Source organism: Branchiostoma floridae, chromosome 15 (assembly GCF_000003815.2).
Source record: "Branchiostoma floridae strain S238N-H82 chromosome 15, Bfl_VNyyK, whole genome shotgun sequence".
NCBI classification, from domain to species: Eukaryota; Metazoa; Chordata; class Leptocardii; order Amphioxiformes; family Branchiostomatidae; genus Branchiostoma; species Branchiostoma floridae.
In genome coordinates this window covers 17,149,500-17,162,231 of record NC_049993.1, presented here as the reverse complement: position 1 = coordinate 17,162,231, position 12,732 = coordinate 17,149,500, and the positions used below count along the sequence as shown (strand labels likewise).

General features: G+C 43.6%; 1 protein-coding gene across 1 annotated transcript in view; it reads left to right on the top strand.

Moving 5' to 3' along the window:
• LOC118431574 overlaps positions 1-12,676 on the top strand; it is a 32,719-nt gene extending 20,043 nt beyond the window's left edge. The window contains exons 5-21 of the mRNA XM_035842816.1: positions 3,797-3,943; positions 4,495-4,605; positions 4,907-5,058; positions 5,433-5,550; positions 5,908-6,037; positions 6,425-6,647; positions 7,028-7,217; positions 7,592-7,785; positions 8,127-8,260; positions 8,794-8,920; positions 9,300-9,508; positions 9,861-9,981; positions 10,357-10,548; positions 10,911-10,991; positions 11,374-11,499; positions 12,075-12,349; positions 12,664-12,676. Of these exons, the coding sequence (XP_035698709.1) occupies positions 3,797-3,943; positions 4,495-4,605; positions 4,907-5,058; positions 5,433-5,550; positions 5,908-6,037; positions 6,425-6,647; positions 7,028-7,217; positions 7,592-7,785; positions 8,127-8,260; positions 8,794-8,920; positions 9,300-9,508; positions 9,861-9,981; positions 10,357-10,548; positions 10,911-10,991; positions 11,374-11,499; positions 12,075-12,349; positions 12,664-12,676 (2,543 nt within the window). The remainder of the gene's footprint in view (positions 1-3,796; positions 3,944-4,494; positions 4,606-4,906; positions 5,059-5,432; positions 5,551-5,907; positions 6,038-6,424; positions 6,648-7,027; positions 7,218-7,591; positions 7,786-8,126; positions 8,261-8,793; positions 8,921-9,299; positions 9,509-9,860; positions 9,982-10,356; positions 10,549-10,910; positions 10,992-11,373; positions 11,500-12,074; positions 12,350-12,663) is intronic.
• The last annotated feature ends 56 nt before the right edge of the window (positions 12,677-12,732 follow it).

The following is a 12,732-nucleotide window of genomic DNA, read 5'->3' as shown; positions in this document are numbered from 1 at the left end:
CCCTGTGGGAACGCAGGCACCCAGACCCGCACGGCTAGCGGCAGTGGGGCGCCGGGACCGGAGACTCGGGCCTGTAACCGGTTCTGTCACAACGGCGCGACGCCTCTGTCACACTCCTGCTCATGTCCGGACGAGTTCTGGGGCACCTGCTGCGAAAATCGTGAGTCGAAATTGAACAGTTTACTGAAAGCATGTCACTTCAAACCTACGATGATTCTTGTATGACTATGTTATTTTTAGCTTCGGGTTGCATACGAGCCTGTACGAGCGACGCGCGTGCCTCGTAGAGCGAGTAAGAAAACCGTACGTACGCAGCACGTGTAAGTACGGTCTGCATACGGTAACATGGCTATCGCACAGAGATCGTACGTTGTAAGCACGTACAACTCACTTACCACTTGCGTAATAAACGATGGACGCGGCTGCTCATGGCATGCAGACCACATACGTATTGCCTAAGCAACCGTGCGAGTGACTGCTCTTACCAGTCCTTCCGCACGTTTTCAAAAAAACGTGGCGGACGTGGCCTCCCAAAAAAACGTACTGACGAAAAGCACGTACGGCGGGTTGTGCCCTAGGACGGCGCTCTCGCGGCGCTCTCTCTGCGACTTAAAATTTGACAGATCGATCAATGAATTCTATAGAAAAGGAACGAATCTTTCTACACTTTGTGTGTTTTGTTGTCTTCTCAGTCACACTTTTACCTGTTGTATGATATGCCCAGTGTGAAAACGAATATTACACATATCCTATTTAGGTCGCAGTGAGACCGCAGTGCGATCGCCGTCTAGTGGAAAGGGGGTCTAAGCTTTTGATACAGCTAAACCAACCCTGTTTCTGTATATCTTGTAGCCGCGGAGGCAAAGTTACAAGAACTTCTGTATGCCTGTCGAATGGTGAATACATTTACTTTAAGCACTGTGTTGTTGCCATGCATACAAGCTTAGTTTAAATACTGTGCGTCAGTACATCTTGGCGTTACTTACTGGTAATCTGAGGTAGCGAAGACTGGTAAAATTACTGGTGACGCCTTTGCACAAGGAATCGAAGACTGGTAAAATTGCGGGTGTCGCTTTTGCACAAGGACGCGAGCGGTCTCACTAAATACCGAAAACAACCGAAAACAACCGAAAACAACCGAAAACAACCGAAAACAACCGAAAACAACTTGAAATATACCGAAAACAACCGAAAACAACTCGACAATACCAAAAACAACTCGAAGCCACCTAAGAAATGTCAAAGCAATAATGAACAACCTATCAGAACCCGAAAAAAGCCGGAAAACAACTCGTAAACAACAACAATGTCTATTTTATCTTCATCTCCTGGTTGCTATCCCTTGAATTATTTTCTCCACGGCCGAGGGAGAGAATGGGGTGATTCTGAAGGAAGGATTCTTTCAGCAAAGGGGATGTTGCCGGCGAAAACACCTTTCCATCGATCACACACTGTTTTATGGTGTAAAGCAAAATTAAATCCATGTTTTGATCATTTAGTTTAATTTGGGGCCTCTGTGGTAATACACGTTTGCGGTTTTTCTATTTAAATCGATTTGTTATGGCAGCGGAAATGCGTTATAATTAAGCAAGAAATATACTAGATTGCTTTGGTTGCTAGAAAAAAAAGGCAGTACACATTAGCTAAATAGGCAGCAGAATTTGCCAGCAGTAATTAATAAGCAAACCTATTTTCCAAGCAGAGATTTCGTCGGGGGATAGCAGTGACTGCTATTTCTTGTTGTGGCCAATACTACACCCCGCCCCTACCGTTACCTCTGTTTGGAGTTACACAATAGATGCCAAGTAATACAGATATCCATTGATGAGTTTGCGAGTTGACCAAGCAGTCCCCGTTTATAACGTACAGGGTCCGTGAATCTGAATGCGAACATTAATATATTCGAACAGGCAAAGGAGGTCGTTGACTTTATTATTACTAATATTGTATTAATAACAGGGGTCGTCAAACAAATAAATCCATCGTAGCCTAACTCCTGTCAAAAATAAAGTCAAAATTATTAAATAATAGCCCACTGAAATTATTGTCAGTTGTTTATGGTTGTGTCGAGTTGTTTTCGGTAATTAGTGAAAGTTGTTTTCGGTTGTTTTCGGTATTTAGTGAAAGTTGTTTTCGGTTGTTTTCGGTATTTAGTGAAAGTTGTTTTCGGTTGTTTTCGGTATTTAGTGAAAGTTGTTTTCGGTTGTTTTCGGTTGTTTTCGGTTGTTTTCGGTAGTTTTCGGTTGTTTTCGGTTGTTTTCGGTTGTTTTCGGTTGTTTTCGGTTGTTTTCGGTATTTAGTGAGACCCGACGCGAGGACTGGTAAAATTTCTGGTGACGATTTTGCACGGAGAATATCACAAGGAAAATGGTCAGCATAAGAATTTTCCTGATCGCGGGGATAGTTCTGTTGGTCTGCTTGGACGTTACAACGTCCTGGTGGAGCCGCAGGCGTCGGCGGCGGTGCGACTGGAAGTGGGGCGACTGGGGAGCCTGTAACGCGCCCTGCGGGAACGCAGGCACCCAGACCCGCAAGGCTAGCGGCTGTGGGGCGCCGGGACCGGAGACTAAGGCCTGTAACCGGTTCTGTCGCAACGGCGCGACGCCTCGGTCACGCTCCTGCTCATGTCCGAACCAGTTTTGGGATACCTGTTGTGATAAACGTGAGTTTATTGTTCTATTGGTGTGAACAATACATAACACGTAAAGAAGGGCAGACACTTCGTTTTGTGGGGCGCCGGGACCGCAGACTCGGGCCTGTAACCGCTTCTGTCACAACGGTGCGACGCCTCTGTCACACAACTGCTTATGCCCGAACGAGTTTTGGGATACCTGCTGTGATAAACGTGAGTTTTTGTGTTGGAAGCTGGTGTCGACGGAGTCAACTGACCTTCGTGAAGTACAAAGCGTTTTTTCTTTAACTTTTTCATATGCATTTAACATTTAACATAATCTGAGTAACGTATTTGAATGTACTTTTTACTTTATCTCCAAATTGTCCCAAAACACCCAAATCGCCTGTTTTGCTACTTTCTGCATGAAAACATAAGAAGCTAGTGTTTTCGTGGTTTTCATGGATGGAGTACTTTTTTCATGGTTAGCTATGTATGGCATGTCGAATAAACAGCAAAGGTGTGTTCATGTTATTCCCTGACCGGGCCATGTATGTCAACACACAAGAACATTGCTTTTCCTTCGTTGTCTTTTGTTATCAGAAAATCACTGAATCATGTGATTGCCCTGGGCGAGAACTACTCCGGTATACGTAGCGAAAACGTCAACAACTACAGTCAAGTGAAACTCAGGACGCTTACTGTGGAAAGGTGGTGTCATACGACATTGTGCTGGTCCATATAAATCGTTTTACTCACTTGTACTCATTCGAGCCCAACAGCTGAGCAAGCCACATCGGCCAAACTTGTTGAGCTTTTTTGAAGACCCCAGTTACCTTCAAGTTCAAGTCCTAAAATACACATGCCACGCCTCTTGATTGACTCAACCAATGAAATTAGAATAACCAGCTAGCCTCCTTCATAGGCTTCCGGCAATTCTGGCAAGTGCGGAACTTCCTCTCCAGGCATCAGAGAACCTAAGCCCATGTTGAAAGTCGTGAATCAGCACTCCCGCAAACAAATATAAGCACTGCCATAATCCTGCGAAGGTGGCTATCAGCCTCATCGCTTCAGCACATTGTTGGTCCAGGATTCAACCATTTGGACGTTTATTCTTTTGTCACTGTTTTTTTCACTGTTACTGTGGATTTCATGATCTTATGTACCGTTTCTGTCCACCTGTAGCATGTACCGCCATCGCTAACTGTGAGCGACTGATCTGCACCACCGCCAGTAACCACCAGTGTAACCGCTGTAACTTCGACAGAGGCGGGCAGGTCATAGCGTACCAGCGAGTGGCATCAGGCGGCTACCCCAATAGAGTCTGTGAACGTGAGTACGGACTCCTTATATGGTGTGCGCGCATGACGTCAGGCATTTAGTCACCATCGCCATGTTGGTGTTGGTGCATGGTTCCAACATGACGTATTGAATTGCACAGAAAATGATATTCTGTATCTGTATCTATATAGCCGGTATAACCGCCGTTCGGCGTAACACACCAGCTTCGCAGGCACGCGGTGCGGCAGCAGCTGGTCATATTACACCGAACGACCCGTCGCACCTAACTTTTGCACATCTATCTGCAAGCGTTCTTTAAAACTACCCAGAGAAGATGCCCCTACGGTGCTTGGTGATAACAAATTCCACTCTACGGTAGTTCTGGGAAAGTACGAATTTTTGAACACATCCATCCTAGGTTGGTAACTCTAGTATTTGAAGGCGTGACTGTTTTTTTCATGAAAAGCATGAAAATGCTGGCATGTTGGGTGATGGAAATTGTTTGGGACATTTCTCACGCGTCATCATGTGTAAAATTAACCCATTAAGATGGCGGACGCAGTATTATGTCATAGTCATGTGACTATTATTGTTAATTTCAGAACGATGCTCGTGGCGCCCCGACAGCAAGTTCTGCTACCCCGGCCGGTGTCCAGGAACACCCTCCACCTGCACATGCGCACCTGGGTTCGGCGGGAACAACTGTCTCGCAAGTAAGGACTCTTGGTCATTTCTGTAATCATTTGAAGAGCAACCCTAAGATCTGAATAAACTTGAATCAACTTCTTATTAGGCGGCGTATGGAGTAAACATCAACAACCAGTATCCAATGAATTCTTTATGATCTATCTTGATACTCGGAGCCATTTTGCCTTAAACAAAATTACTAAGAAGAAGATGATGATGGTGATGAATGAAGAAGATGATAACTAGATAAACAATTAGGCTTCGCCTTAAGTACTTTATGATGTTATTCATCTCACAAGCTAAAGCCTAATTTCGTTTTATGTTCAGTTTCTTCCCAGCCGACTATCATGCATTGCCTGGCGAAGCTGCAGCGGATAGTAGGCGGAGCGGAGAGAGACACGCTGGAGGCCGACTGTGGGGCTGTAACAGCGCCCTCTACCGTCTATGTTGGGAGGCACATCGCCTACAACAGACTCCAGGTACGGGATTTATACTTTCGACGTTTTACATTCCCTTCAGTGTTGAACAAACCGACCACTAGTTTTTTGGCGTGTGACATAACTTACACGTACAAAACTAAGTCACAGTATCAGAAAGCTTGCATTACTCCTCGTTCCTACAGTTACTTTATTAACTTATTATCAAGTTAATTCTTTAAGTCAATCATTTCACATACCAACATGTCAAACCAAAATTAAAGTAGGCTGATTTTGAAGCCTTAAATGCTTGAACGAAATGTGCTGCTTATTCGCGTTTCTCATCCAAGCGCACTCTGGTTCGCCCCTTATCTTTTTGTTTGGAGAATCTATTAGAAATATTAGTAGCAGTCGTAACCTAATGTACATTTCTCTAGATGACATGGGACAGTAGTTGGATCGGACCGACGGCTGCTGACTGGCCGAGACCGTACTACATCAACGACTTCCGGGTTGGCATTGTCACAGCGTCCACAACTTGGAGACTGCTCAGAGGTAAGCTTTGTTAATTGTAAACATTCAATAGTGTTCTAACGATTCTTAGAGATTATCTGTGGCTAGCCTCCATAGTTGGATTTATCACACCTGTTAGAAAGCCAACAGCTGCCAGCATAGCATACTGTATACAGGCAGAAAAGAAACACATCGGATAAGTCAAAGAAGCCTACTATGGAGGATACTTGAGGTATTATCTGACATCGATAGAATGATATAGAAGTAATCTTGATTGCAAACAGTATTGTTTGATTATTAATATAAAACAAGAGAGTAGACGATGTTCTGTGTAGTGAACCATATCCATCGCAGCTAAGTCTAGCATATACATTATCACTGCCTGTGCTTTGTTTAAAGGCGGATCAGTACTGCGGTCAGGGACAATCACGTGCGACATCGGGCACAACAGGGACAATCCGGATACCAACCTGCACGACTGTGTGGATCATGGCGACTTGACCCTACCGGCACTCCAGCATGGCGACAAGTATGACAATATCGTGTTTGTAGTCGTGTGGTTTTCACGTAAATAGCATCTGCCATGGTTCATGTAAAGACGCATAGATAGACATTGAGAAATATTATCTAACTTATAAGTACTATTCATATCTTGCCTCTACATATTTAGAGAACATCAAGCTATAGAAATGTTTTATTCAAACCATTGTCTTTGCATTCTTCCGATCGACCAATTGCCATCTTGGATCTATGCACCCCACCAACATGGCAGCCCCGCCGACTATTTGTCTTCGAAATTGTGACGTAACGTGCAAACCGTTCTACGTCAAAACAACACAGAATGTTATTATTAGTGTGCGCTTCTAACCGCTTGCTGTCACTCATACATACGTCAATTCTTTCACTCATTCAACAGGCTGGAATTTAAAGCCCGAGCCACCAACGGCGGTTATGTCGTCATCAACAACCACGACCGCTCAAACGGGGTCGTGACCCAGAACCCCCGTCAGTACTACCAAGGGTCAGAGGTCATCCACACTGCCCACTTCACCTATGACCTCCGTGACCCCGTCCACTGCTCCGTTGCCAGCAGTTGCTCCTCCAAAATCATGGAGATCGGTCCTCCATACACTAAGAATGTGAGTTCGTTTAGATCATGCCTTTTCAATATCATGGTCAAGAAATTGCAATATTCTTTGCCTCAAGATGTTACAGTGTGCACGTAATAGGAATTAAATGCTTCCAATATGGAATTAAAAAGAAGGTGGTAGGAGTATTGTAAAATGTATCCCATAATGTTAAAGAAATCAAAGCTTGGAACAATCACTCCCAAAATGTGATTCCATTTTTCATTGGCTAAAAGTTACTTACGTATTTGATAAGGTCTCCTTATCACTTTGAGTGGTCTACATCGAGTCTGGCCAACACTGAGGTCAACACTAATCTGCTCGAACGTTTCGAGTCAGTTAACAACTACTTAATTTTATGACAATCAAACGAAATATCTCGGAACCAACAGGGACAAATCCAGCTGCGCTGGCCAGGCTGGAGTGACGAAGGTTCAGGTCTGGGCCGGTATGAGTACGTGGTGTACAAGCTCCAGCCGTACGGAGATGTGCTGGGTATGAGGTCCGTCACTCCCGTCATGTCAGGGTCTCAGAACGTGTCAGGAGGAGCAGGGATGGTAGACGTGACACTGAGTGAACCAGGTACCTAGTATTATTTGCATTCTGTGTTAAGAATAGCTGAAATACTAGAATCTTTACTCTCTTCTTTCCATCGAGACGCCTTTAATCATGATTATTATGTTGCAGACGTTACTTCAAATAAATTAGATGTTACTTGCTTTACTTTGAATCCTTAATTACTTACAATTCGTACTGTTCACTCTTCCTTGTCCCAATAACGTTCTTGTGTTTGCAAACTATAATTCATTCGTATGTCAGACATGAAGTTGCCATCGATTTCTACTGTGATGCGTCATTCATTTCCCAGTGACTTCAATGGCTTCAGTGGCTTCAATGTACGCTAATTGCACCATGTGTTATTCGAACACTATTCAAAATTTACTTACATCTCTCAGGTACGTACTGCTTTCTGCTGACGGTTGATGACGTTGCCGGAAACTACCAGCGTGCCAGGCGGTTCCTGATCTATGATGACGTCAACAACGTGACGGTGGACGCGCACCAACCACTGTGGGCCGACAGCGCAGCTGCAAACACAAGTCATCTGTGGCAGACCAATCTCCAGAACTCACTAGGGACGGGGACAAAGGTAAGTTGTAGATGCCATTGCTTTTATCTATATATGCATGTCTATATTTCATTTTCATTCTCTTTTAAAGTACACAATTCTGTATTGAAGTAATAGATGACAATCGGGAGATTATCATATATATATTAGTATATGCATCGATGAATGAATGAATGACTATAAGGAATGCTGGTATAAAAATGGTTGGAAAGCCACTCGTATATTTCCAGGCAGTATTCTAGCAATTGTTCAATCTGTGTAAGATTATTTTAAACTGATGCTGATTTGTAATCTCTAAGATAAATATAAGGTACATTGACCATAATCTAAGTTTGTGGTTCCCTTTGTTTTCGTAAATGTAGATTTCTCTGAAGTGGCCCGGACGATACCGGAACCTGTTCCACCATCAGCACAAACTGCTGGCCGCCATAGAGCCGTACGACCCTCCCATTGCAGCAGGGTACGAGGAAGTCACTGGGCTTCCCCCTCTACAAAGGTAAGCTTTCACAAACCAATACAGCTGCAGTATGTTAGAAATCCACATTTATTTCTGCCATACAGAGCAAACCTACCGCATGAAGACTGCACCTTCTTTGAGCCTTTAGGGAACATGTCCCAGTTTCCTTTCGCTTGTGAAAAAGAAGAAGTTACAGTGGTTTGGCCATGCTACAAGAGCAAAGGGCACTCTGACTCACACTATACTGCAGGGAAGGGCGGAGGGTGTAAGACCTAGGGGACGTCCACGACGGACTTGGACTAGCTAGTGACCTGAAAGAATGATCGGGACAAACAGTACATCAGCTAAAAACTCTTGCTGAAGATAGAAGGAGATGGAAAACTTAAGTTGATGGCATTGCTGCCCCTACGGCCGGTGAGGCTATGGGACCGGTGAGGTGAGGTGAGGTTAGGGAACAACATAAAGGTTTATCACCAAGCCATGAAACGAAAGGCTCCCATTTCCGATGGTTGAACGTTATGGTTTGTATTCGGTGTGGAGTAACTTAATCTTCTTTATTTCATGCATTGAAGATCTCGGCAGGCCATTCCCAACACTTACGGAATCATGAAAGTGGAGACCGTGTTCGCTGTGGACCACGCCGGCGGGCGGAACATCACCACTCCTTCGGACACCTGGACAGCAGTACCTGACGTCACGGTCAGTTGAAACCCATCGGTGCCAATAGTATTTTGTTGAAGACCCTCTTTTAAAAGCTTATGGGTGACAGATATTACTGTCGTCCACCATATGTGTGTGTTGTATAATATACACATTATGGCTGATTCAGAAAATCAGTGAAATGTCATTTTCAAAGCAGGGGCAAAGCTCAAGCTGCCATCACAGTACATGCATAACGTTTCCAACCGACGCTTTGGCTTTGGCTCTTTGTGAGAAATTCTGCAGAACATAACCAGACAAAAACGTGATAGCGCTCAAAAGTGTTAGCATAATCTTGTTGTCACTCAGCAGCAATGCAGTCTTTGTGTTCTTGCATGTCTGAATATCAAACTTAAACATCTCCACTTAAACTCCTCAGGCTCAGGGAGTTGATCTGGACATCCCGAGAGTTGACGGTGACTCCGTGCGGTTGTGGTTACGAGCTTTCGACATCGTGGACAACTTTGTTCAAGAGGAGGTCCTGTTACATGTGGATTCCTCTCCACCTGTAGTGCAGAACTTCTGGCTGAACAGACACGGGGTACCAGCTCTGGCCGTGCACCACTCGTCTGACCTGCTCACGATGAGGTTCGCTACCTAGTATTTTATAAATAAAAGCATTATGCAGTGGCAAAGAAAACTCTTTTGTTGAAGTAGGAAAGAATCATGACAGTTAGGATAAATCCAAGGGATACAAAAAAAGTTTCTAGTCATTTCTTCACAACTTCACAAGTCTAGTTCACTCACAATTTTCACAAACACAAAAACTGATAATTTTCTGCAAGTTTTAGGAGAAGCTGGTTACGTTGAAACATGTTTTATTCATTACAATAGAAAGATGGCTATTTTGTATTTTTGCAATGAAAATCGTTTCATTTTCATTTTCACTGTCTGTATTCAGTGTTAGAAATGACTGAATACTATATTCTACCATTTACAGGTTTGAATTCGAGGCGTTTGACGACCACAGCGGGCTGCACAACATCCACTGGAGTCTTCAGGACTTCCTCAACAGCTCCACTGTACACGGGGAGGGGCAGGTGGCTGTCAGAAGACCGTCTGTAAGTTACTCTTGTCGGTATTTCTGTTTTATCTGAAACTTGATGAAACAGTAAATTCATAGCTTTCTACTGTGCGAAGATTTATGATAATTCCTCCATTTATTGAGTTAAGCGTTTACAAATGCTAGTTTCCAGCGCTTGGTCAGTAGCAATTTCAGGTAATGTGAGAACTAATTTGCCCAAAATGGAATACATCTGTATATTTATGATTTTCCTTGTTCGAACATTCCATTATCAAGGTAAGATAGATAACACACCAGTATTATATTGTTGTTGCTTGTTGTATGTAGTGTTCCTTATGTTTTGCTTTCTGTACATAGATTTGTTATTATCTAGGAGATTCTAACAAAAAAGCACCCTTTGCTGATTTTCAAGGTCCTACATCCCGAGTGCGACCCGCCTCACTGCGCCTGCATCCCGAAGGACAGCGAGTGTTACTTCCGGAACTACGAGATCGTGCCCGACCTCAGCAAGATGGACATCCCTGTGGGTTCACATGATCACGATTACGTCTTCGTCATCACGGTAACCAACAACGCCATGCTGGTGACGACAGTGACGTTTCAAGTAAGAAGAAACCTTTTTAGTCTTTGCTGCTATAGACGGAACGGTATAAAAGGATTACCAAACTGTAGTCACAACTATACTGCTATGTTGATAGAAACCTATATTTCGCTGTAAAGTGCAGTTATTTGACTACGATATAGATCAAAATCTGCCATGTAGGGGTTGTAAGACTTGTGCCAAGATATTATTTTATATACAACCTTCATTAGTCGATGTCCCTTCACCTCAACATGCCTGCTCTTTCATCTGAACATTGGACGTCTAGTATTTTCTATGCCCCACGAACATGTTTGCTGTATTATTGACAAGTATTCATAGGCCACGACATCAAACCCAAACCCCATGCCCATCTTCCACTTCAGATAACCGTGGATGAGAGCCCTCCCACCCCGGGTCACATGCAGGACGCGCTGTCGGGACAGAGGGACCTGGACTTCCAGCAGGTATTGTAGTTCATAAGATAGTCTTCAGTATTCCGTTCTTTTTCAAAGTTGTTTGAAAAATAATTTTAGGTATTTGACGCCGTGCCTGAGTTCACACTTTATTTTGTATGCCTTGTTTCAGTATGATATGTATCTCTGAATCGGAGTTATGCTCGATTGACAGCATGTAAATCCTATCAGCACTTATCAAACACTTCCTAATGTGCGTCAAATATACTCTAGCAACTGGATATCGTTTTGGAAACGGTCAGACGTTTCAGGCAAAATCCACTACTTTTCGTCATTGACACTGGCGAGCGTGAACACTTCCTAGTCTGAACTTCAGCCAGTGCAGATGAATATTAGGGAGTGACTTATATTACATTCAAAATTTTGACGACAGGACCCGCAGCTGCACGCCTGGTGGGACGGTTTCTTTGACCGGGAGAGCGGCGTGCAGTTCTACCAGTACGGCTTCGCTAACAGGTGTCTGGGGCAGGACGAGTTCGGGATCCCACAGCCAGAGCAGGTTAGATCTGTGTGGTGTGACAAGCCATTTAGTGTGATAAAACACTTAAAGACTATCACAGTGTACACTTTGAAGAGCAGTTACACAAATGCAGATACATATACTGACATTTAACATCGTTTGTCGGGACAGAAAAAAACTTCTCCAGAAAGGCCCATTAACTAGAAATTTTTAGAGATTTTGAATTGAAAAAAAATGTTCTTCGCCATGACAACCCATGATAAAGATTGGTATCATGTCTTATTTCATCATCTTGTACAGAGGTTAAGATAATGATTTCGAAGCACTTTGTTGGTCTGCATACTTATCTTTCTATCCTTGAATTACTATATATGCAGCTTTGAATGTTGAAACATGGTTTTGTGGATGTATAAGATCGTAACCATATTATAGAATAGATTTTGTTTCACATTGCAACTTCCTTTGGGACTGCTGCAGCTGTCTGTACCTTGTTTTGTTGTGAAATTATGATATTGCAAAGTCTTTAGCTGTGGGTAGCTCTTGTTTCATGTAATATAACGTCCTTGATGTAATAAGTTCTCATGAATGCTCAATTGTTTTGTTGCGGTTTTCAGATACACAACACCACAGGAAAGTTCGGTTCGTGGACAGCACCTGCAGCCGGGACGTACTTCTGCACAGTGGTGGCGTACAACCCCGCCCTGACACTATCCCACCCGGTCTGTTCGGACGGCATCACTGTGGACGCGTCACCGCCTTCCGTTCGCCACGTCAAACTCTCGGGGTATCACGCGAGACCTGGGCTGGTGAGCGATGACGGAGGGAACGTGTGGATTGTGAACAAGGACGGGGAACGAGAGGTCGTGGAAGACCCACCCGAGAGTTGCAGGTACGTAACGGTTACAGCAAATGGCTTGCGTAAGAGTTCACAATATTTTCCTTGTGGGGCAAATCTATAAAGTAAAAATGGTATTTTTTCCATTTATTAAAGGACTCATTTTCGTCCAAAATATCCATATTCAGTTGCTTGGCATGAGTAACTGCCTTTTGGCGTGTTACCTGGATGTCTAACCTTCACCGACGTTTCTTAGCCTTTATACAAATTAGAATTTACACATCAACATGCCCAGCATAAACTAATTGACTTGAAAACTTAAAACGAGATTTGAATCATTTTTAACATTTGTTTCGGTATTTGCTAAGTCTTGGTCTATGATGACGTATTGTATTCACTTTTATTCCGATGGCAGTAGAGCTATCATGTCAACTGGA